The sequence below is a fragment of the Notamacropus eugenii genome, chromosome 3 (genome assembly GCF_028372415.1).
Source record: "Notamacropus eugenii isolate mMacEug1 chromosome 3, mMacEug1.pri_v2, whole genome shotgun sequence".
NCBI lineage: Eukaryota > Metazoa > Chordata > Mammalia > Diprotodontia > Macropodidae > Notamacropus > Notamacropus eugenii.
The window spans coordinates 178,891,109-178,914,529 of record NC_092874.1 but is presented as its reverse complement, the minus strand read 5'-3'; the positions used below and the strand labels follow the sequence as shown (position 1 = coordinate 178,914,529).

Here is a 23,421-nt window from a genome sequence, read left to right as displayed (position 1 = left end):
AAGATTTAGAAATTAGAGACCAAAATCTCATAATTATGTCATAATAAAAATCCAGTAAAAGTTTCACACATAGAAATTCTATTCAAAGTTAAGTAGAAAATGCGCAAAATGCCAGGGAGTCAATCTACTAGATGATTCCCAGACTAAAAGATAAATTACAAATAGTCTGAAAAAATAAAGGATGACAAATAATAAAATTCATTTGGAAGAATAAAAGATATAGAATCCAAAAGAAATGGAAAAGTAGAAATGAAGGGTGAGTAGTACCTCCAAAACTTATAAAGCAGTAAGTAGTAGATCTGTGAAACAGACTATATAAAGAAGAATCAGAAATAATCTAACAGCCAGTATTGAATAAATCTGAGACCATAAATTACTTGAGAAACAACTCCCTATTTGACATGAACTGCTGGGAAAATTGAAAGGCAGTTTTGCAGAAATTAGTTTTAGGCCAACAGCTTACATAATGTAACACAATAAGGTAAAAAATGAATATACAAACTTGATTATAAAAGTACACCCAGTAAGAAAAAGAAGATAATGAAATCAAATATACCTCACAGTTGATGGTTAAAGGGAATATACTTTAAATAATGTATACAAATGACTCTAAAAGATAAAATAGTAATTTCATTTATATTAATTTGTAAAACTTCTGTATGACCCAGCTAGAAGAGAGAAAGCATTGATTAGGAAAAAGATGTTTATGTCAAATAGCTCTTATAAGTATATGATCACCAGCATATGTTGTGAATTATCAAATGGGTAAGATCAATGGATAAGTGGTCCAAGCATATGAAAAATATTTCAAATGAGGAACTACTGGTATGTATTATTAACCATATGAAAAATAGTTCTAGTTCCTTAATAATGAGTAAATGCAAATCAAACAACATTTTACCTTCTATCCAGTAAATTGGCAAAGATAGGGAAATAGCCTATGTCAGTGGAGATGTGAACTGATCCAACCATTTTGGAAAGTAATTTGTTTACTAAAAAAAATGACTAAAATATCTATATTCTTTGACCTAGAGATCATACTGTTTGGCATCTGCCAAGGAATTCAGAAAAGGGAAGATTTCATGTAACAAAGACCTAGAATCAAAATAAGTCATGGTAATAAACATAATGAGTTGCCACTCTTCAATAACATGATGGATATCAAGAATTAAGAGAAATGTGAATATTTATATCAACTGGTGTGGAAGGAAGTAAAAAAGAAGGTGGAGAGAAATGTACACAAAAGTTATGATGTAAATGAAAAATACTAAAATACCCTCAGAAAACAAAATAGTGCAACAGTTTTATAAGAAACAAGTTTGCTTAAAAAGAACTAAAACTAATGTACTTCCCCCCCTTCTTTGCAGAGGTATGGGATGACAGATTGCAAAACTATGTATTGCTGTCAAACAAAATTGATATGCAATTGCTTTTGCTGGTTTGTTTTTTTCCTCTTTTTAATACGATAAGGAATGGCTTCATGTTTGGGAAGGAGTAAGAGATATATTGGGAAATGGTGTTCTTAAAAAAAATCTTAAATGCCACCAATAAAGTGATTTTTTTTAAAAAAGATAAAGGGAAGGTAAAGATAAAAACAAAAGCACTTGTATGTAATTGCCTAACTTTACTGAACAGGTAGAAGTCTTTTTTTATTAGTCACAATTACCCCCAAAAAAATGTCTAGAAAAATCAGTGTCCTATACTTCCATTAAGGTAGATCAAGAATCGAACACAAAACTCCTTACGATAGCCAAAACCTAATTAAAACGTAATTGGGAAATGTCTAACAAAATATCTAAAAATACAACAACCTAGGTAATACTAATCTGTCTTTTTCTGAGTCAGTATGCTGCCTGCAGGTTTGATTTTGATACCACTGGTATCAGTATTCTCTCCAGAATTGCACATCACAATCCCCATATATCTCAAGAGACCTATCGTTAACTGTGAACAGAAATTTTATCATCTACAAACTGTCAGGTATTGTATTGTAAACTTTAATTTGGCCAAAATAGAGAATGATTTGGCTGTTTTGGTTAATTATTATTCCAGCAGGAAGGAAAGATGAACCAAAAGTAGAACTTTAGATAGACTTTTAAAAAGGACACAGGATAAAAACATTTTAAAAATATTTGTTGTTAATTCATTTGGTTCTATACTGTGAAATTCTAAAGGCTTTATGTAATGTAATCTGTATTTAGCAGATGTGTTTTATCATTTTTGTTAATAGCAATTATATTTACAATAAAAAGCAATTTAAAAGCAGCATTAACTCTACTTTTGTAAAAAGTAAATTTAGTATTCAAGATGTGTAAAAAGTAGTTACTTGAGACTTACAGTTAATTCATTAAACTCCAGATTAAAGATAAATTTACTCTAGCTTCATTAGTTTCTACATTTATGATCTTAGAATTTTGTGATTTTATTTAATGATTTAATAATTAGGAGAGATCTTTGTGCAAGTCCTTTGGCATCTGTCATTTTTCTTCATACAGTAATGATAGTGACACTAGTGGAAAGGAAGCAGAAACCTTAAAACCAACTTCTCTATTTCTGTCAAAGCTTTTCTCCCATTTGTCCAGTGTCTCAGGCTCATAGTTTTGGCATTATCCTTGACTCCTCACACTCCCTCAACCCAAATACGAATCAGTTGCCAAATCTGTTTTCTACCTTCACAACATTTGTCACATTCAGTCTTTTCTCCATATTCATACTATGCCTGCCACCTTCATTCAGGCCTTTACCACATCTCCCTTAGATTATTGGCAGTAGCTTCCTAATTGGTTTCACCTCAAGTTTCTCAACACTTCTGTGTATCCCACACACTGCTACCTACCACTGTACCTTTCCAGCCTCATTGGACCTTATCTCCACCTCTAGCCCCATATACTTTTTAGCTCGGTCAGAGAGTCTTTCTGTTTGTTCACTTACAATATTCTGTCCCTTGCCTCTGTGTTTTTGGACGGGCTGTCCTCTACACCTGGAATGTACTCTTTCCTTACCTTCACTTTAGAAGTCTCTTCCTCTGAGATCTAGGCTAAGCCCCATCTCCTGCATGAATACCTTCCAGATCCCTACAGCTTCTCTTTCCTCTCTCTGGGGCTACTTTGTGTTTACTTTATAAATTTACCTTATAGTTACTTTGTATATACCCTTTTGATGCTGTATATATTTTCTATATGTACTTATCTCCCTCATTAGAATGTGAGTTCGTTGAGACTAGGAGTTATTTCCTTCTTATATCCCCAGCAGTGACACACAGGAAACAATAAGTACTTGTTATCTAAAGTCAGAGTTGTAATGGGCTTTTAAGATCAACTAGTTCAAACATCTCATTTTACAAAAGAAAAAATATCTAAGGTTCAGAGAATTTAAATAAATCTACCAAGGAACCTAGGGCAGCTATAGAGTAACAGGTCTGGAGTCAGGAAGACATGCGTTCAAATCCAGCCTCACACACTTAGATCTGTATGACCCTGGGCAAGTTACTTAACCCTGATTGCCTTAATTTCGTCATCTGTAAAATAGCTGGAGGAAGAAATGGCAAGCCACTCCAATATCTTTGCCAAGAAAATCCCAAATGGCCTCACCAAAAGTTGGACATGACTGAACAACAACCACCAAGGAACCTCAGATGTCACCTGGCTCAGTCCCCTCACTTTACAAATGAGGTAACTGCAGCCCAGAGGTGAGTAAACTGCATAAGTAATTAGTGTCAGAGCTAAATTTGAACCTGTGTCCTTTGAATCCAAATCTAAGATACTTTCTTCTGTATCATGCTATTATAACACTTGGGTTTAAATCCCAGATCTGCTAACTTACTGTGACTTTGGTAACTGTAAGCAATTTACTTAACCTCTGGGCTGCAGTTATGGCATTGATAAAAAGAGGGGATTGAATTAGATGATTTGTGAGGTTCCTTGCAATTCTAAATCTATAATCTTAGGGTTCTCAGTGAAGTGCAAAAGTACATGAGAAGTCTTTCTGTTTCCCCTATCCCACCACTTGCCCCCTCCTCTCTCTCACCCTCTCTCTCTCTCTCTCTCTCCCTCCTTCCTTCCTCTTCTTACTCCCTTTCGCTCTCTCTCTCTCCCTCCTTCCTTCGTCTTCTTACTCCCTTTCGCGCGCTCTCTCTCTCTCTCTCTCTCTCTCTCTCTCTCTCTCTCTCTCTCTCTCTCTCTCTCTCTCTCTCCGTCTCCCTCTCTTACACACACACACACACACACACACACACACACACACACACACACACACAGGCATATACATACGCATATCTCCACTTCTTATAAATACATGACTTGCTGGAAACAGCACCTTCTTTTAGACAAAAGCAAAGGTTTTCCTTTCAAATCTTCCATGAAAAAGTTTTCCATCTTAGTGAATAACTGTTTCCACTACAAAAGGGCTTCTCAGCATGCAAAGTTAACAGAGAAGTAGATATAAGCAGAGCTAGAATTAAACTGTCAATAACATCTGAAATATCCCCAACTAGAATCTGAGTAGCTGCCAAATGTCAAACTCCAAAGTAAGATTTGCTCCTGATGAATCAAATCTAATTATATGCTCCCAGATGATTACAGATTAAAATCTTAAAAGTTTTTACATTAAGAAGCTTTTGAATAACACCCTCATTTCAGAAATCAGAAATCCAAGGCTCAGAAAGATCATGACCTGTCCAAGGTCATAGTGACCAAACCTGAGCTAACTTAGGCCTCCTGAGTCCATTCTGACACTCCCCATCATACCACACTGCTCCCTTAAAATCCATCTGCTACCCTACCATCCTTGGTGTTCCTAGCCCTGAAGTAGAGTCACCTGTTGAACTTAGCACTTTCTTGCCTTCCCTTCACAGCTACTTAGCACCATGTGCAATGAGAAAACCATACCAAATAACTTATGTTTTAGAAAACAAGAAGCCTGAGTTAGTCTTGAATTCTGCCACTAACATTTTCTTTTTTTATTCAGTAGTCATGTATTAAACAGGAAAGAGTTTAGAAAATGTACTTTCTTCCTCCCATCTTAGCAAAGCTTGAGGTTTGGAATGTGGAATGTTATGTACACTGGCAGACAAGGTTGCTGTGTTTTGCTGTTCTACTTTTTTCCTCTTGAAGTCGTTGTTAAAGGGGATTGCTTGCTGGGGAAAGCAGGGGAAGGATATTCTTGGAAACAAAAGGCATCAATAAAAATAAGAATTTTTTGGAGAGAAAATAATATCCTTTCCCCCCCAAAGAAAACATTTCATGTTTTTCCCATATAATTTCCACACAAACACTGTTATTTCTGCTTTGAAACAGCTACTACATGGTCTGACTAGGCTTCTCTAGGCAGAACATATTTTGTCTACCACAGCAGACAAGTTAAATTAAAGAAATTGACTGGCTGCTTGCTGCTGGCTAGGGTCATGGGAGAGTAGAATTAGTCAGCACGCATTGCTTTAGCAGCTACAGCTTAGGTTTAGGCCCCACACTCCTGCCTCCCTCCTTATCTCTGTCTCTTTCCTCCTCTAGCTTGAGAATGGTAGACTGTGAGTCATACAGCATCTTCAAGGGTATATGAGAACATAAGCACAATCAGAGGCTTGGCAGCTGCCTGGTTCTTTTCTATCTTAGACCAAAGTTGCTTGAACCCCTAAATCCAAAAGAGCAGACACCTAGTCATCCTGATATAGACATGTTAATAAGATTTGTGAAGAATCTTAATTTTGGGCAGTATGTTCATTAATCATTCCAGAGGGAGAATTTTTTTTTAACATCATTCCTAAATTCTGGGAAGTAAAATATTTTTTTTAAAGGTTGTGCAGTGTGGTATACTAGAAGAATACTAGGCTTAAAGTGAGAAGACCTGGGTTTGAATAATAACTCTGATAATCTCTCATCCTTTTTTTCTCATCTATATCTAAAGGACACTGTATTTCCACTACTTACTCTATAGGCAGTTCTAAGGAAAGGACTTTGGAAACAAGACATAAATGGAAGTTATTCTGCTTCACAACCAAACACCATAGAACTGTGTCCCCTGTGTAGATAAACCTCACTATAACTCTTATCGACAGTGGAATAGTGTGGTGGTGGCCTCTCACGGAAACTTTGGTTCCAGTCTGCCTCAAACACTCACTTTCTGTGTGACTCTGAACAATTCACTTGACCTCTATTAGTCTCAGTTTCCTGTAAAATGAGGGTAATAATAATGACCTCACAGGATTTTGGTGAAGATCAAATTAAATAACGTAAAGTGGAGGTGTCAAACTCACTGTCACAAAACTCCCTAGTACAGCTCAAACAATATTAAAATATATTTGGGAAATGTTTAACAAAATAAATAAAGATTCAATACAATATAGATAATATTAATTTGTTGTTTGCAGAGTTAATATGCAGCCCATAGTGTTCCTGTTTGTGTTTGAATTTGACAACATTGAGGTAAAACATCTTGCAAAACTTACAGCACTATACAAAAGCTAGCAATTATTAGCCCCAGAGTTGAGTCTCTGTAAGCTTATCATCAATTCATCATAACCATTTGTTTTCTTTTATGGAGTCACAGCACACAAGAGTTAAACCTTCTATATGGCCCATAATTTCATTCTTGCTTGAACATTTAACTTTGAACAATTTTACATTGCTTAATTTTTTTATACAAAATGTCACTCATTTATGAAAGATTAAGGACTAACACCTAAAAATATACATTTTACTTAAATTCTTTATTACTTAACACTCTTTGTAAGGAACACAAACTTCCTGTAAGTCTTATGAGCTTTTATAGTCTTCCTGCAGAATTTGTCATAAAATATACAGAATGCACCATAAACAAATGATTTCAGCATTTGCTTTATTAAAGCACATTCTTCTGCTAAGCAGCACCATTAATTCCATTATATTCTCAATCAAAAGAAAAAAGTATAAAGGCCAAAAGAAAAAGTCTATAAGAAGAATTGTTGACATGATTTCTCCAAAAAGACTTGGAAAGTATTTTGCCCAAATATACACCCAAAGAACCAACAATTTAAAGAAATCCATATTTACAAAAATATAAAATACCCAAATTAATAGAACTAGATAATTAGAGGAAGAAATTGAACAAACCATAAACTTCCAAAGGGGGGAAACCCCCAAACTCCAGGACCAGAAGAATTGAATGAAATGAATTCTATCAAGCACTCAATGAATAATTCCAATATTACATAAATTATTTATAAAAATATCCAAAAAAAGATCCTTTGAAATTTCTTCTGTGACAAATACAGTCCTAATATGTAAGCCAGGGAGAAGCAAAACAGAAAAGGACCAATATTCATAATGAACATGAATAAAAAAAATTTTAAGTATCAGCAAACAGGCTAACACTATCATAAAGATCGTAGATGATTTCAAAAAACATGGAAAGACTTCTGTGAAGGAATAGAGCGAAGTAAGCAGAACCAGAAAAATTAAACTATAACATGAGGATTGGAAAAATGAACAATTTTAAGGACTTATAAGCTGATGAAGAAATAAATTAGCAGAGCCAGGAGAACAATTTATATTGTAACAGAACTGTAAAAATGAGGGGCATAGCCAAGATGGCGGAGTAAGAGCAGGGACTTTCTAGAGCGCCCCGCCAAGCCCAGCTTGTAAAAAATGGTTCTAAACAAATTCTGGAGCTGCAGAACCCACAGAATGATGGAGTGAAGCAAATCTCCAGCCCAACACAACCTAGACAATAGGCTGGAAGTGTCTGTCACACCATGCAGGGGGCAGGGCGCAGACCATTGTGGGCTGCAAGTGCACAGACAGGACCTGAGCACTGAATCTCCTGCACCTATGGCAGTTTCCAGACTTCATGACTGCAAAATGCTGAGGATAAATTGGAAGGTCAGTGGGAAAAGTCTGTGGAACCAGTGTGGGAGAGTGGAGAGGTCTGGCCCCAGCCCCAGGGTGGCAGAGTGGGGAGGGGGCAGAGGAACCTGCAGTAGCCACAGCAGCAGGGGCAGCTGCAGCCACTGTTTCTGGAACTTTAGGCCCACGGATTGAGGGGGAATTGAGCTGCTGACAATACACCCACCACCCCCACCGGAAGCAGAGAACTGCCCTGACAAAGAGCTCAAAAATCAAGTAAGTGGCTGGGGAGATAAGCAAAAACTGGAAAAAGAATCAGACTATAGACTCTTGCTTTGGTGACAAGGAAGACCAAAGCATGCAAACAAAAGACAACAAAGTCAAAGCTCCTCCATCCAAAATCTCCAAGAAAAATATGAATTGGTCTCAGGCCATGGAAGAGCTGAAAAAGGATTTTGAAAATCAAGTAAGACAAAACTGTAAAAACAATTTTGAAAACTGTAAGAACTATGATCAGTATAATGACCTTTCATGATTCCATTCCAATGATGAAACATGCTATGTAGAAAAGTTATCAGTTTAGGGTGCAGAACGAGACATATACAGTCCCTTAACCAATGAGGATATTCATTTTGTTTGAATACCTTATATGTTGCAAGAATTTGGCCGGGGGGGGGGGGGGGCTCTAATAGAGTAGGAGGTAGGAAGGAGAGAATGGATTTCTGTTAATTTTTTTTTTTTTTTAATAAAGGTGGGGACAGGATGCTACAGATGTGAAATCTTGCATATACTTTCAGATGAAGTCACCATATTATTAGTTTTACTTTGTGGCAAGAGACCTCTTAAAACGGAGAATAATCTATAAATATTTGTGATGTAGAAACAAAACACATCAGTCAAACAGAAAGACGAAAAAAGACACAAATACTCATCAAACTCTGAATTATACCTCTTCCCTGGTCTACAGGCATATGGTACCTCTTGGTCTACAGGCACACGAAAAAGATATTATGAAGAAGAAGTGCAATCACCTCTGTTTTTTTTTATTCCATAGATAGCCTCCTCAGGGCATAATTTCATCATAGTCCATTAATCATCTAATCTTTCATATTTAAAAACACCCTCCTTGAAGAGAGTACACTGATAAACCTTTAGGTTCTTCCTTTCAGCTTTAAAGTGAGATATTTTATATGAGGATCTTAAATACTGAAAAGCAGCTTAAGAAGCTCACTTTTTAAAAAATTTTTTTCAAAACAAAAAGGAGTGCAATTTTGAGTACAAAAATTGACTAAAGTAAATCATTTTTATAGACAAATGAGCTCTAAGGAACTCAAATTTTTTTTTTTTTAAGCCTCAAAACCATTTCTTCTCAGGTTCCAGTCCTTCACCTACCACTACATGCATTTAAATTATGTTCTTGATCTATTAGTTAATCATCACCACTGAAAAAATAAATAAAGCAGCCCTTACCATTTTATGTACTTAGTGACTAGGTGCTTAATTAATAATTATCTATGATAAATAAGGAACCTAAGAAAAAGTCAGTGTTTATGAAAAAGCACATTTCATTGTAGCCACTGAGTAAAATCACCAAAATTTCATAACTAGAGAGTTATGAAAAGCTTAAACACTAAAATGAACAACAAAATCAGTTCTCTTCTGATAGCTCTTCATAGTTTGCAAAGCCCTTTACATCTTATAAACTCATTTGATCCTCACAATCCAGTAAGATAAGTGTCACAATTATCCCCATTTTACACATAAGGAAATTGAGACAAAAGGATTAAGTGACTTGCCCAGGATAAACACAGCTATGGGGTGTGTGAATCACATTTGAACTCAGGTCTTTTGGACTCCAAGTCCTAAAGTCCTGTACTCTCTCCACTTCCTAGATGCCTATTTTGATAGGTAGAAAGGAAGAAAAGAAGGCATTCTGGGTAAAAAGAATAGTGTGAGAAAAGAAGCAAAGATTTGGGAATAGCAGTTAGACTGTTTGGACTGGAGTAAAGGGCATGTATAGGAAGAGAAAGAAAAAGGACTGAATAGGTAGGCCAAGACACAGCCAGCTCTAAGGATTTCAGAAGTATCTCAGACACCATGGCCCTCTTTTGGATGTAGTTTCTGCCTTTTCCAAGGAGGAAGACAAGAGTTATGAAATGATGTCAAGTTGTCCCCTCTGGGTGATGATTCTGCAAGCTAGAATTTAATATTCAAGCATACTCCATATGAGACAAGCAGATAGTAATAAGCATGACTGCATAATTTTTTTTAAGCCAAAACATTAACATATTTTCATCCTGTGCCAAGTATTCTGCTCTGGCCAAATTTAGGTTCAGCTGTCAATTAAACTTTGACTTGAGAGCTGGGGAGAGTACAGTCCCTTTAGCCTGAGCAAATCTGATTCTGAAATCTATGCTTAAGTTAATAGATCATATTATACACTCAATTTATGTTTGTGGGATTTACTCTGTCTTCCCTGACATGGGCTCTTTTTTCCCAGTGTCAGAAATCAGACCCACTCCTGCTAACAATAATATCCTAACATACCCTCTCCATGAGTGAGTGTTATCAATGTAACAAATTCTTCCAAGTTGTACAAAAACTTGTTATTTATGATTTTTACAAAAGGGATGTTTGCAAAGCATCCAATAGTCACAAACATGCCTTCTGTTTGCTAGAGTCTGCATTTGCTTTCAGCTTTTATCAGCAGCAAAGAGATACGCTGCTTGACATAATACAACTATCCAACAGATCAATTACAATAAAAGATGCCTGTGCATTTTAAATCTGCTCCAAGAGCAAATGATAGGTATTAGGAAAAGCAAATTGACTCAACAACATAGCATGCTGCGTGTAAGCACCCTTATTTGGAAAAGTAATATTTTTATTCTCAAATGAAATTTATAGCCAATGAGTGAGGCCAGCTTCATATTTGCACAGATTAGCATCTTCTGTTTTCCTGCAGAACAGGCAGAGGCAGTGTTCCCTCCCTGTGTTGCTCTATTATTGTGCTTCAACAGTTTTCTGAGTGGACCACCTCTAGAGAACAAACAAAAGATCAGGCTCAAAGCCCAGTAGTTTCTGTGGAGACCACCAATTAGTAATAACTGTGATGGTGAACAGTCATACACTAAGAATTAGACTAAGACCACCAACCAGTGCTCAGATGATGGCAGCTTCCACCTATACTCATGGGGTACGGGCTGAATATTAACCAATGACCCAGAAGGGAAGGAAAAAACTTTAATTGCCAGTTTCCTGAGCTATTCATTTTCTATTGCAGCAAACACTAATTACTGACATTTAAACCTATGGCATTGGCCATAAAACCTCTCGAATACTGTCTGTGCACATCCTATTTAAAGTTACCACCTTTGAGGTTGAAACAAAGCAGAGCCCCAGGAACTGCAGTCCTTTTCCTTCCAGTCATGCCTCTTCTTCCAACCCACCACATCTGACCTGCCATTTCACCAAGAAAGGGGGAAAGAATTTTTCTCTGAAAGCTGTACCCCTACTGTACTGGAATAGAATTAGTATGAGGAAAGTTTGTGAGGAGGCTAATTAAAGTCCTAATTTACCAAAAAATAAAAAAAGAAAAAGAAAAGAAAGAAAAGCTAGTCAGGCACAAAACAAAAATAATACATGTCAGCAAAGAGGTTTTGTGAACCAAACCTAGGATATTTGAAACTAAGAGGCTAGACAGATCTACAAGGCATGAGAAGACTAGGCAATCAATAAAAGTTCCAGAAATGATCACTAGGAAGAAGTTAATATGTGTATATGAACATCAAGAAAGTACAATAGTAGGAAACAGGTGAAAGTCCAGGCATCAGAAATGGTAAATAGTAGGGAGCAGGGAGGCATTCTGGCAGACAAGCAGAGCATGATCTCAAAGTGATCTGGCAATTTGCAATAGGACCTCAAACAATGATTGGAAGACAGGACCCATTACAGAGCATGGGGGACATCTACAGTGAATGGGCAGGAAATGTATGAAGGGCTAGAAAAAGAGACAGAGAAGAAGCAGCCAGCCAAATAGGAGGAGAAAGCGTAATATCTTAGATGTCATTCGAGTAGAATGAGTACTGGAAAACAGCCATCAAATTTAGCAATCTAAAAATCATTTGGCAACCTGGTAGGATGCAGTTCATTGGTGGGGTTGATTGAAAAGGATTGGTTAATTAGTGTAGAGGTAAAAAAATTAAGGCAATGAGGGTAAAATGAGCTGACTAAGAAAGGAAGAAGAGATACACAAGACAATAGTTTGTGGAACTACCATTGAATATTATGGAAAGTAGTTTGTCACATAGATGTATAAATAATATTTACATATCAGGTATCCATTCTATTGCCAGCAAGCAGGTAGAGAGGGCAGGGCAAGCAACTGGTTCTTTTAACTATCAGGGCTATTTAGATCCTAACTGATATTCAATGGCCAACTGCTGAGTACTAATCAAGATACTACACCCAGGATTCATTTTCTAATGTCTTCAGATGCCAGACACCTGATGTTCTCAACCCATAGCCCCAGCCAACCAGTCAGACATCTGGGCAAAACAAAATTGCAGGATTCTGAGAATTTGGAAGTGACCACGGAATCCAACCTAAATTTGAGTCATCTCTATCACTTTCTTGCCCTGTGACCTCAGACACATCATTTAACAATTCTGAACTTCAGTACATTCTGCAAAATGCTAATAATGAAAGTCATAATACTTATCTCATAAGAGTATTATGAGAAAAGTGGTTTTAAATTATAAAGTATTATATAAGCATTATATTCATATCCACAAAATATGATCACACGTTAAAGGATTTTAATCATTCTTCTCCAAATAGCCAGCAAGAAAAACCACTAACCATCATCAAAGATTTTTTTATCATACTTATTGTTTTCTCCAAATTTCTCACCTCCATCTTGAAATTTGCTTAATCTTTCAAGGTATGATGACATAGGTCCCTGTACAATATCCAGAATAGCCAGAAGTGTTCTTGTCAATCTTAGCAACTCACTGAAACTGTAAAATCCAAAGTAAATAAGATTTCGAGCCAGGTGCACCACCTTTAAAAAGGGAGAGGAAAAGAAAAACTGAGATGAATGTGATGAACATGAAAATACTAAACATATTCATTATTTTTAAATATTTCTCATTCTTTAAAGACTAGTAAGCATATTCCATACTAAAGTTAAACATATAAATTCTGATTTCCCCCAAAGCTGGATTTGTCAGAATGAAATCAATTTACTGTTAAATTTAGAAAATAGATAAAATTTTCTGAGGCAAATTCAGGTTGATTAGATAAAGTTAAAAGGTAATTATTTGCATTTTTGAAGTGTATTAATCAATTTAGGCCTGTCTTTTAACAAATGACTATGTCAATGAAGTAAATAGAACCCAAGGATTTTCACGAAAAAGAAATGTGGTCTATTTATTTCTGGCCAGAAAATGTTACTTCCTGTGCTTTGTTATCAAGTAGATAAAACATGATAGAGCAAAGATCCAGCGATCTAAGAACCTCTCTGACTTTGTCCTAATGTTGTCATGTAATATGGCAAAGCATGAATAAATTCTAATTCACTGTGAAAAGGAGAAGACACTTGCTACAGTTATGCAGAAAATTGTTAGATCACAGTGATCTGTATACACAAATGCCTAATGAAGGTGATTCATGAAATTGTTGTGTTAACCATAAGGCATCAAGATTTAAGAATGGAATCAAAAAACAAAAGAAATAAGTAGCTGGTATAAATATGAATTTTAATCAAAACCAGATAAAAGACTCAAATCATCATATTTTTCATCAGCTTTTTAATTCTCTCACCTAACAAACTGCCTTCTCTCCAAAAGGTCACTTATTGCTTTCTTTTTTAATATGAAGAAGTGTAAAGTACCTCAAATGTAAGCTTGTTTTTCTCTTTATCCCCAAAAGGGAATGGTTGGTTTACAACCTCTTTCAAGTATTCTTCAACAAATTCCATTGTCAGTGCAAATTTCCTCTTCATATCATTTCTTGAAGAGTCTGTAATAGAATCATATCTGCAAAGATCGACAAAAGGAATCAAAATGAAATTGTTCCAAAGATTGGTTGTAGACAGGTTTTAAAGTTCACAAATATACACTCAACTATTGTTTTAGATTGAGGCATAAATGTGGAAACTGGCCTTTGTGCAGTTTTCATTTTAAATAAATCTGAAATTTTCAATTTATTTTCTAGAAAGTCTCTTCCATTTCTTTTCCTACTACTCTCTCTTTTAATGACAGTGCTTATTAAAAGTAACCTTTACCAAAAATAACAGAGCTGTCCAGATATACTTTGACCCTAATCCACTGGTAAGCATACATCCCAAGGAGGTCAATGACAAAAAGAAATGCCTGATAAACGCAAAAATATTCATAATAGCTTTTTTTTTTAGTAACAAAGAGCTGGAAACAAAGCATATGATTTTGGCTAAACAAGTTGTGGTATATAAATGTAATAAAATATCATAGTGCTATAAGAAACTATGAATACAGAGAAACATGAGAAAACTTATATAAACTGTTGCAAAGTGAGGTAAGTAAAACTAGGAGATGATATACACAATGACTAAAATAAGGTAAATGGAAAGAACAATAAAACAATCAAAATGGAATGATATGAAATTATACTGGCCAAGCTTGGCCTCAAAGGAAAGACAAAAAGCCCCCCATCCCTGTTTCTTTGCAGAGGCAAGGGACTGTGAATTTGGAATGCTTTAAAATATGAGACCTTTTTGATAAGTTGGTTAGGTTTGCTAAACTGCCTTTTTTTGCCCTGGTTTTATGCTTTACAATAAGATTGCTCTCTGGGAGAGGGAAGGGATAATGGATTCATTAGGGAAATATAGGTGATATAAAAACAAAATATATCGACACAAAAATCTGTAGTGATCTTGAACCAAAAAAAATAACGTTTGAATTTTTAAAAAAGACCTTATTCATGAAATTTTCATCAGAGTTGCAGTTATTGAAGCTTTTGTGAATTTTATTAGACTTACTCATATATTGTGATCTTAGTAGGTATTTCCGTCCAAAGTCTTGCGTAGCGAACAGGAACTACTGATTCTTGAGGATCTCGGTCCACATGCATGTGAAGCATAAGGCGACAAAAAGAGGCTCGCAGATCATATGGCAGGCTTTCATCTGACATACAGCGCAAGATCAAATCTACCGAAAGCTGGGTAGAAATCTGGTTTATGGCTAGATATTGACGATCCAAACACATCCTTGCAAAGAGGTTCAATTGATACCTTAAAAACATTAACCATCACATTTTTTGATTCATCATAGGAGAGTTTCTTAAATAGATTAACATGTTAGCATTTCTCATGAGTTCCAGTCCCATATTAACCAATTTAGATTATTCCAACTGATTAGATTAGATTAGATAATTCGATAATTCCAACTGATTAGATAATTCCAACTGGATATCCCATAGGTATCTTAAAGTCAGTGTGCTAAAATAGAACTCTATATCTTTCTTCAAAAATCTACCCCATTTCCTAACTTTCCTATTTCTGTCTAGACCAACCCATACCTGAATTGTGAATCTCCTCTATAATTTCCAAGTAAAAATCATAAGGGAATTGAATTCTTATAATAGCAAATAAAATATCCAAATTAATTCAACAGTAATTCAAGCAAACATGTATTGAGCATCTTAATGCAAAGCACCATACTAAGTGCTGTAGGTATAAAGATGAGGTTGTAAATTCAAGATAATTGGAGAGGAGAGTGAGAGAGAAAGGTGATGGGGTAGCAGATGGTGGGGGAAGGGGGGAAAGAATGCAATAGCTAACAGAATCAGAGAAGTTTTCCTAAACACAGTAGTTTACAAGCTGAGTCTTGAAACAAGATAATATGTCAGGAAGGTAGAGTTGAAAAGAGATTGAATTCCAGAGAGACAGTTGCTACTGCTGCCCTTTGTTCTCAAAGCGGACCATGACATCAGGGAGGTGATGCCATCACATGTAAGTGAATTGGATTTAAGTGAGGGAGGGCTGTGTAAAGTCACCAGCCTCACTTTCTCCCCTGGAGCCATCTAGGTCCAGTGGCCAGACAGAGAGACAGTAAGGCACAGTAGGAAGAGCCCTAGAATTATAGGCAGAAGTAACCCACCTATTCCTCCCCCAACTCTATACAAACTATTTACTTTGTATGTATTTTGCATTTACTTATTTTTATGTATCTATTTTTCCTCTAACAGAATGTAAGCTCCAAGATCTATTTCATTTTGACCTTTGCATCCCCCAGTACCTAGGATAGCAAATCATAGAAGCTTAATAAATGTTTATGGACTGAAAGAACAAACCAACTTCCTCATCTGTAAAGTGAGGATATAATAATACCCATAGTATCAACCTCACAGATTTGGGGGGAGGGGGGGGGGGGGTTGAGGCTTAAGTATAATTACATATAAAGTGCTTCTAAATACTTTAAGGCATTGCATAAACTTCACTTATTATTATTATTCCAGGCAAATTGGGGTGGCTATGTGGATGTATGGAAGCAAGAGATAAAATGTTGAAATCCTTCAAATATGCAGTCAATGGCCATACTCTGTTAATGGGGAGTAAAGTAAAATAAAGCAGGAAAGGTTATTCCTGTATCCTTTTAATTTCATGTTCCCTTCCTTATTACTTCACCATTTGTGGCATTAGAAGCACCATAGTTACAAATTGCCTGGGATCTTTAAACATTGCTAATACAGTGAAACTGAAAGCAATATATATTCACATTAAAAAAAAAAAACCTTGTGTTTTACACAATAATTAAAAACTTTTAAATGATCAGAAAAAATCATGCGAAACAATTTTGTTTTTGTTTTAAAAGTTTTAAAATATCCCATGCACCTTGACCTCTACATTTTTTCACAATTTTTCTCAAATATTTTAATCAATTCTTAAATACTTTAATATTTTAATTTATTTTTTTAATCCATGAGTCCGATCAAATTACCAATAAATACTTGAGATCATGAGTTCCAGTTCTTTACAATACTTAACCTATAATAGGTGAGGACTTCCAAATCAGCCTTTGTGCCTTCTTTAGCCTCTTGTGCAAGATGCCTGATAGCTTTGCCATGAGGTTCCTTATTGCTGTCAATCCAGTAAAGCCAGACTTCTTCATCATCAATATCATCTGGGAGGATGGAACACTCCAAAGGATTGTCTATTTGCATGGAAACCAGCCTTCAAATAAGGAACACATAATAAAACTATTAATAAACTCAGTTAACAGCTGTGCTAAGGACTATTGTGGAGCTGAATAATAAGCTGAAAAGAATATTTCTATTATAAATACTTACTTTGTTTGAATGAGAATATCAGCATTTCCTGGACTCAGCATAAATTTACAAATGAGTTCTTGAGTTACTGGTATAGCAGTTGTATTAGACACACACAAGTCTGACAAGTAATCCAAAAATCTGATCAAAAAAGAAGATAATGTTGAACAGAAAACAAGGAATTATATTAATGAAATAAATTGCAACAAATTCATTTTTACATTTGTGTGCTTCTGTAATCTTTCTGACTTAACATACTTTGGTACTATCACTGGGCCCTACTCTACATTTTGGACTCGTAGAAGTGATCCTGGGTTCTCAAAGGCTATGCTCCCAGAGTATAAACTCTATGAGATTGTGCCATTCTAAAAAGGCTTTGAGGATTGGTCCCAGCAAATGAAAGAGATAAATTTCTGAGGAACCATTCAGCCAAATACAGAGAGGCTCACCTCCAGCAGGCTGCCCACTGAGTGATGAATTTTTTTGGTGGGGCATGGCAAAACCAAGAAACAAGGGGAAAGTGCCTCTTAGTTCTTTACATCTTGTGCTTCTGTAGGAACAATGGCAAAGTGGTGGAAAAGAGGACAAGGGATTCTAAGAATCACACAGGTTTAGGTGCATTTGGGGGGGCGGGGTTTGTCAGTTGGTACTATAAATATGATATACTTGTCCAATGACCAGTGAGTGGACATACTGACAGAGGAGCTGAATTGTATCAATCTTGACATTCTCTCTACAAGTGACATCAGAAGGGAATTTCAGCTAAATGAAATGAAGGGTCATGGGTATCCCTTGGAGAGGCAAAAACAAAAATAAGTTGGCACAGTTATTTTTAATCACACAACCAAAGGCAACAAGAATCACTTTCATGGAATGTCTGGTCATCTCAAAATGCAGGCTGATGATAAGAATTTGCAGAAAGTCTCTCATGAAAATAATTGCAGTTTATGTGCCAATATTGGTTACTTAATGTAAAGAAATAAAGAAATTCTACCAAGAACTCTATAAGAGCCTCCAAATTAAATTGATAAATAGTCTAATATTTGGTACTTTCAACACAAAGATGGAGAAAGGTGAAGATGACAAAAAAATGTTTGAGAAAACATAGTTTAGTCAGGGGTGGGGAACCTGCAGCCTGGAGGTTACATGTCCTTGGATGCATCCTTTTGACTGAGTCCACGTTATACAGAACATATCCTTTTAGTAAGGAGATTTGCTCTGTAAAGTTTGGATTCAATCAAAGGGCCACACTTGAGGACCTAGAGGGCCACATGTGGCCTCGAGGCCTCAGGTTCCCCACCCCTGGTTTAGGTAAAAGGAATGAGAAAAGCCAAGACTTACACATACTTCAAGAAAAGAATTGGTAGTCAGTGAATATAGTGAGCAGCAAATAACATTAACGAAAAGTGGGATCGATTATACTCTAAGTTACTGATGTGGGAGTTATCCATAAATTAGCTACCTGTGTTTACTCCTATCACCAGTTTATCAGAGTAAAAAAAAAAAATAGAATTAGTATAAAGCAAGAGGAAAGAGTAATAATGAAAAAATATGGCATATAACTAAAACAACTCAATTTAAACAAGTAATCAGCAATAAGAAATGGGAAGTGGACAACAGAAATTGCATAAATACTGATTTGCCACAACCAGAAGACCAAAAGAGATCAGAAATTACTTTAGTCAGCTCACATAATCACCTTATTGTGAAACAGAGAGATGGAAGACAAAAGCTAGACTGGTTTAAAATATAAACTTGTCCACAAGCATTTATTAAGTTCCTACTACATATCAGCACTGTACTAAGAACTGGAGATAAAAAGAAAGCATGGTCTCTGGAACCTCAAGGAACTCAAATTCCAATGCAAGAGGCAGCATGAAAAATAACTGTAGATACAGGATATATATTGAATGTACGTGGAAAGTAATCTCCAAAGGCAAGCACTAGGATAATTATGAGCAGTGAAGAATAAAACCAGATTAAAAACAGCTTGACAGGAGAGTTAACCATGTAATATCATATCAGAGTAAGACAAAATGAAGAGATGATAACCAATAGAAGGTAAATAGAAAAAAATCTGTAAAGACTGGATAACAAACTATTCACCATTAAGTACAATAAGACCACTGTATCTAGATCCATAATAGATGTGCTTATAGGGAAGGTGAAAAGTCATACTGGGAACAAACATGGGGAAAGTAGCCAGATTGGACCAAATGTTTGTAAAGAAGATCCATGCTGGATCACCATTTTGAAAGTGCTAAAGATTGATATACAAACCATCTTAAAGAAGGGAAGATATTAGAAGTTGGAAAAGATCAAAGACCTAATTAACACCAAAAAAAAAAAAAGTCAAACAAGAAAACATCAATTACTAGATAATATACCTACTTTCTCACCTACAGAAAATCTTGAGCAAATCATATATACATGAATTGATGGTATCCTCAAAGGTGGTGTTAGCAGGAACAAGCAGTCTTCCCCAAATAATACCATTAATGAACCATATTTCACCACCCAATCATTTACAGCTACATCACCCTCAAACTGGACCTCCAGAAAACATGTCAGGGAAGAGTTAAGTCACTCTGCTTAGCACTCACTGGAGCCAATGCAGACCCATCTTCACTCTGGCTATTTTTTACCCTGCTGCCTAAGGTTACTCTATCTTCTCAACAAGACCTGTCCTGACCATGTTAGGAAGGATCTAAATCACTAGGTGTGGCACTTCGTCGAACCATGAATCTACTCTCTTTTCAACTCTTGTGTCCTACCCTGTATCCTATAATTCCTCACCTGCATCTATCTGAAAAGAAGGGGGACATCTAGCCTCCTGTGCCAACTGGGGAATGCCTTTGCACTCCCAGCAACCTCTCTGACTTCATAAAACTCTACACTGGTTGCCTCCCTCCTCTAATCTAGCCACATACCTGATGCACTGGGACAACTCCAATAAGAGGACTAGACCAAACCCTAATAAAGATCATAACCTACATAAATTCATTCCTCAGTATTTAACATACTCCTACCCCAATGCTCTTCCCATTCCAGGGATTCTGAACCTTCTGTTACCATTGTCCAAGCCTTTTTCTCTGTCTCCTCACTGACTGCTCCTTTATTCCATTGCCTTCAACCAACCCCACAGCAACAATGTCCCACTCTAAAGCTAGCCACCCCTTCCACTGCACTCTGGAAATTCTTGTTCCATAGGTAACAAACTTGCTTTCGTCTTAAACCTTTTCCTTTCTCACTCTTTCCTCTTGCACTCACTGAGACCTGACTCCCTCATAATGATGTGGCTTCCCTGGCTACTATTTCTACCACTGGACTGGCTGTACTTTCATTCATACCCCCAGATCACTGGTCAAAGTGGATGAATAGGATTACTTCTTGCTCCTCATTGCCTCTTTTAGATTCTCCCCCTACATCCATCACTAAGAAATATGTCTTCCTTTGAGGTTCATTCAATCCATGTTTATTACCCAATCAAGATTCTAGTAGCTGTTGTCTATGGACTTCTAGGACACTCTCCTTCTTTCCTTAACAAGTCCAGTGCCTGACTTGTCTTTCTCTCCTCCCCAACTCTTGCCCTCACGCAACATATATATTGATACTCCCTGAATCATCCTAATCTCACAGTTCCTCAAATTACTCATTTCATATAACCTATTCCCACTCACCTCACCCCAGCTACATACAGAAATGGTCATACCTTTGATCTTGCCACAAATAAGTGTTATACTTTCATATTTATGAACTCTTTCATATTTAGAACTCTAATTCTATCTTTCCTGTTTTTAACTCGTACTCCTGTTTGTCATTATCACCATGATCCCTCCTCCACCCCTCAATTCTTTCCCAGGCCATCACTTCTGCACTAACTACATTCTTCTTCATCTCAACCCCTTGGTGAATCCACTCAGCTCATCTCGAGTCTCTGCTTGAGTCTTCTTCTCCTGTTCCCTCATATTACCAATCATGCCCTGCTAAGCCCCAACCTTAGATTATTTCAACCACCCACTGCTTTTGTTCTTGCTTACATACTGCTAAAAGATGACAGAAAAAAAAATCACAAACCATGCTGATGAGATCCACCACAAATTCATGTTCCACAAATCAACCAGGCTTCACTGTGGCAAGGCAACTCTTTTACACCTCCATTGTCACTATCTCACTGACCACACCTGCTTTTCCAAAGCTTTTCTTCTCTTCTCAAAACCACCATCTTCTTCCCTCTACCCTTTCAGCTGAAAGTCTTAACTCATACTTCAGCAAAAAAAAAAATGAGGCTATGTGGCAAAAACTCACTCTTAGCTCCTCTTCAACTCCCATCACTCATATGCCTCCAGCTACTACTTGCTCCTTCAACCCTATCTTACATGAAGAGGCAGCCTTTTTTTTTTGCCAATGCAAACTCATCTCTAGGCACAATTGATCATATTCTATTCCATCTTATCCCTTAGATTGCCTGTTCTATCATTTCCATTATCTCACCAACCTTCAGTCTACTGGCTGTTTCCCTACATCATTCACCTAAAACTGTTCACTCTAATGATCTCAAGTATCAAATCTAAAAGCATTTTCTCACACCTCATCCTTCTTTACCTCTCTATAGTCTTTAACATGGTAAATCATTCTCTTCTTGATTCTCTTTTCTCTCTAGGTTTCTGTGACTCTACTTTGTCCTGGTTCCCCTCCTGTCCAATCACTACTTCTCTGTATCCTTTGCTAGACCTTAATCTAAGTCACACCCACTAACTGCGGGTGTCCCCCTCTACTGCAGGCTCTCTCCTATTCCATCTTTCCATTTCCCTCTGTAAATGGTCATTTCATAAGCTCCCAGATATTCAAATGTCATCACTATGCAGATGATACTTAGATCTATTCATTCAACCTTAACCTCTCTCCTGACTTCCATGCTCATATCTCCAACTGCTTCTTGGATATCCCTAACTGAATGTCCTGAAGACATGTTCAAATCAATATATCCAAAACTGAACTCATTGTCTTTCCCCAAAAAACCATCTCACTCTTTCAAACTTCCCTGCTATTGTTGGGCATTACCATCCTCTCAGATACTTGGTATCATCATCCTTGACTCCTCATTCTCTTCCAATCAATTGGCAAATCTTGTCAATTCTGCCTTCGTACCATTGCCCACTTCTCTCTGACACAGCTGCCACCCCAGTGAAGAACCCCATTACCTCATGTCCCAACTACTGTTGTAGTCTTCTGGTTAGTCTCCTGATTCAAGTCTCTCCCCACCCCATTCCATCCTGCACTTAGCTGTCAAATCTTTTAAAAGTGCAGTTCTGACCATCCCAACCCACCTTTTCAACAAACTCCAATCATTCCCTATCACTTTGAGGATAAAAAATTCTTTGTTTAGTTTTCAAAGCCCTTCATAACCTGACCCCTTCCTATATTTCCAGTCTTTTCATACTTCAATCACTCCCACATGCTCTGTGAGCCAGTGACACTGGGCTCCTTACTGTTCTTCACACAATATGCTCTACCTCCTGATTCCAGGCATTTTCACTGACTGTCTCCCTAACTAGATTTCTTAGATTTCTTTCCAGATTTCTGTCTCATGACTTTCTTGTCTTCCTTCATGTCCAAGCTAAAATTCCACTTTCTACAAGAATCCTCTCTCAATCCCCTTTAATTCTTGTGACCTATAAGATTATCTCTACGTACTCTCTCTATATATGTCTTGTTTGTACATAGTTGCTTGCATGTTGTCTCCTCCATTAGAGTGTGAGCTACTTAGTAACAGGAAGTGTTTTTTTTTAACCTTTCTTTGTATCCCCAACTCTCAGTACACTGTTGGGGATACAAAGTCTGGCATGTAGTAGGCACTTAATCAGTGTTTAATGATTTTATTTGCTCTGAGAACTGTCATCAAATCAATGCTACGATTGACTCTGGAAAGAGCATATTAATTGATTGCCTTACTCTTCTATTCACTGTCTTTGTGACTTCCCAGAATACAATACTAGTCCATGGCCACTACTCCCTTATATGTGTTGTCTCTTACATTAGAATTAAGCTTTTTGAGAGCAAGTGCCACTTTCATTTTATTTCACCATTACTTAGCACAGTGTTTGGCACGTAGAAAGTGCTTAACATATGCTTCTTCATCCATTTACCTGGGTAGGTACCTGGTTCAGTGCATAGAGTACTGAACTTGCAATCAGACCTAAGTTCAAATCCTGCCTCGGAGACTTACTGTATAACTGGGCAAGTCACTTAACTTCTGTATTCCTCACTATCTTCCTCTGTAATATGCACAGACCTC

General features: G+C 36.8%; 1 protein-coding gene across 2 annotated transcripts in view; it reads right to left on the bottom strand.

The window, feature by feature from the left end:
• ITPR2 (inositol 1,4,5-trisphosphate receptor type 2) overlaps window positions 1-23,421 on the bottom strand; it is a 510,130-nt gene that overhangs the window by 290,443 nt on the left and 196,266 nt on the right. For both annotated transcript variants that reach the window (XM_072653450.1, XM_072653451.1), the window contains 5 exons: window positions 17,145-17,264; window positions 16,843-17,028; window positions 14,836-15,087; window positions 13,711-13,855; window positions 12,729-12,879 (listed from right to left, as the gene is read on the bottom strand). In XM_072653450.1, coding sequence (XP_072509551.1) covers window positions 12,729-12,879; window positions 13,711-13,855; window positions 14,836-15,087; window positions 16,843-17,028; window positions 17,145-17,264 — 854 coding nt within the window. The remainder of the gene's footprint in view (window positions 1-12,728; window positions 12,880-13,710; window positions 13,856-14,835; window positions 15,088-16,842; window positions 17,029-17,144; window positions 17,265-23,421) is intronic.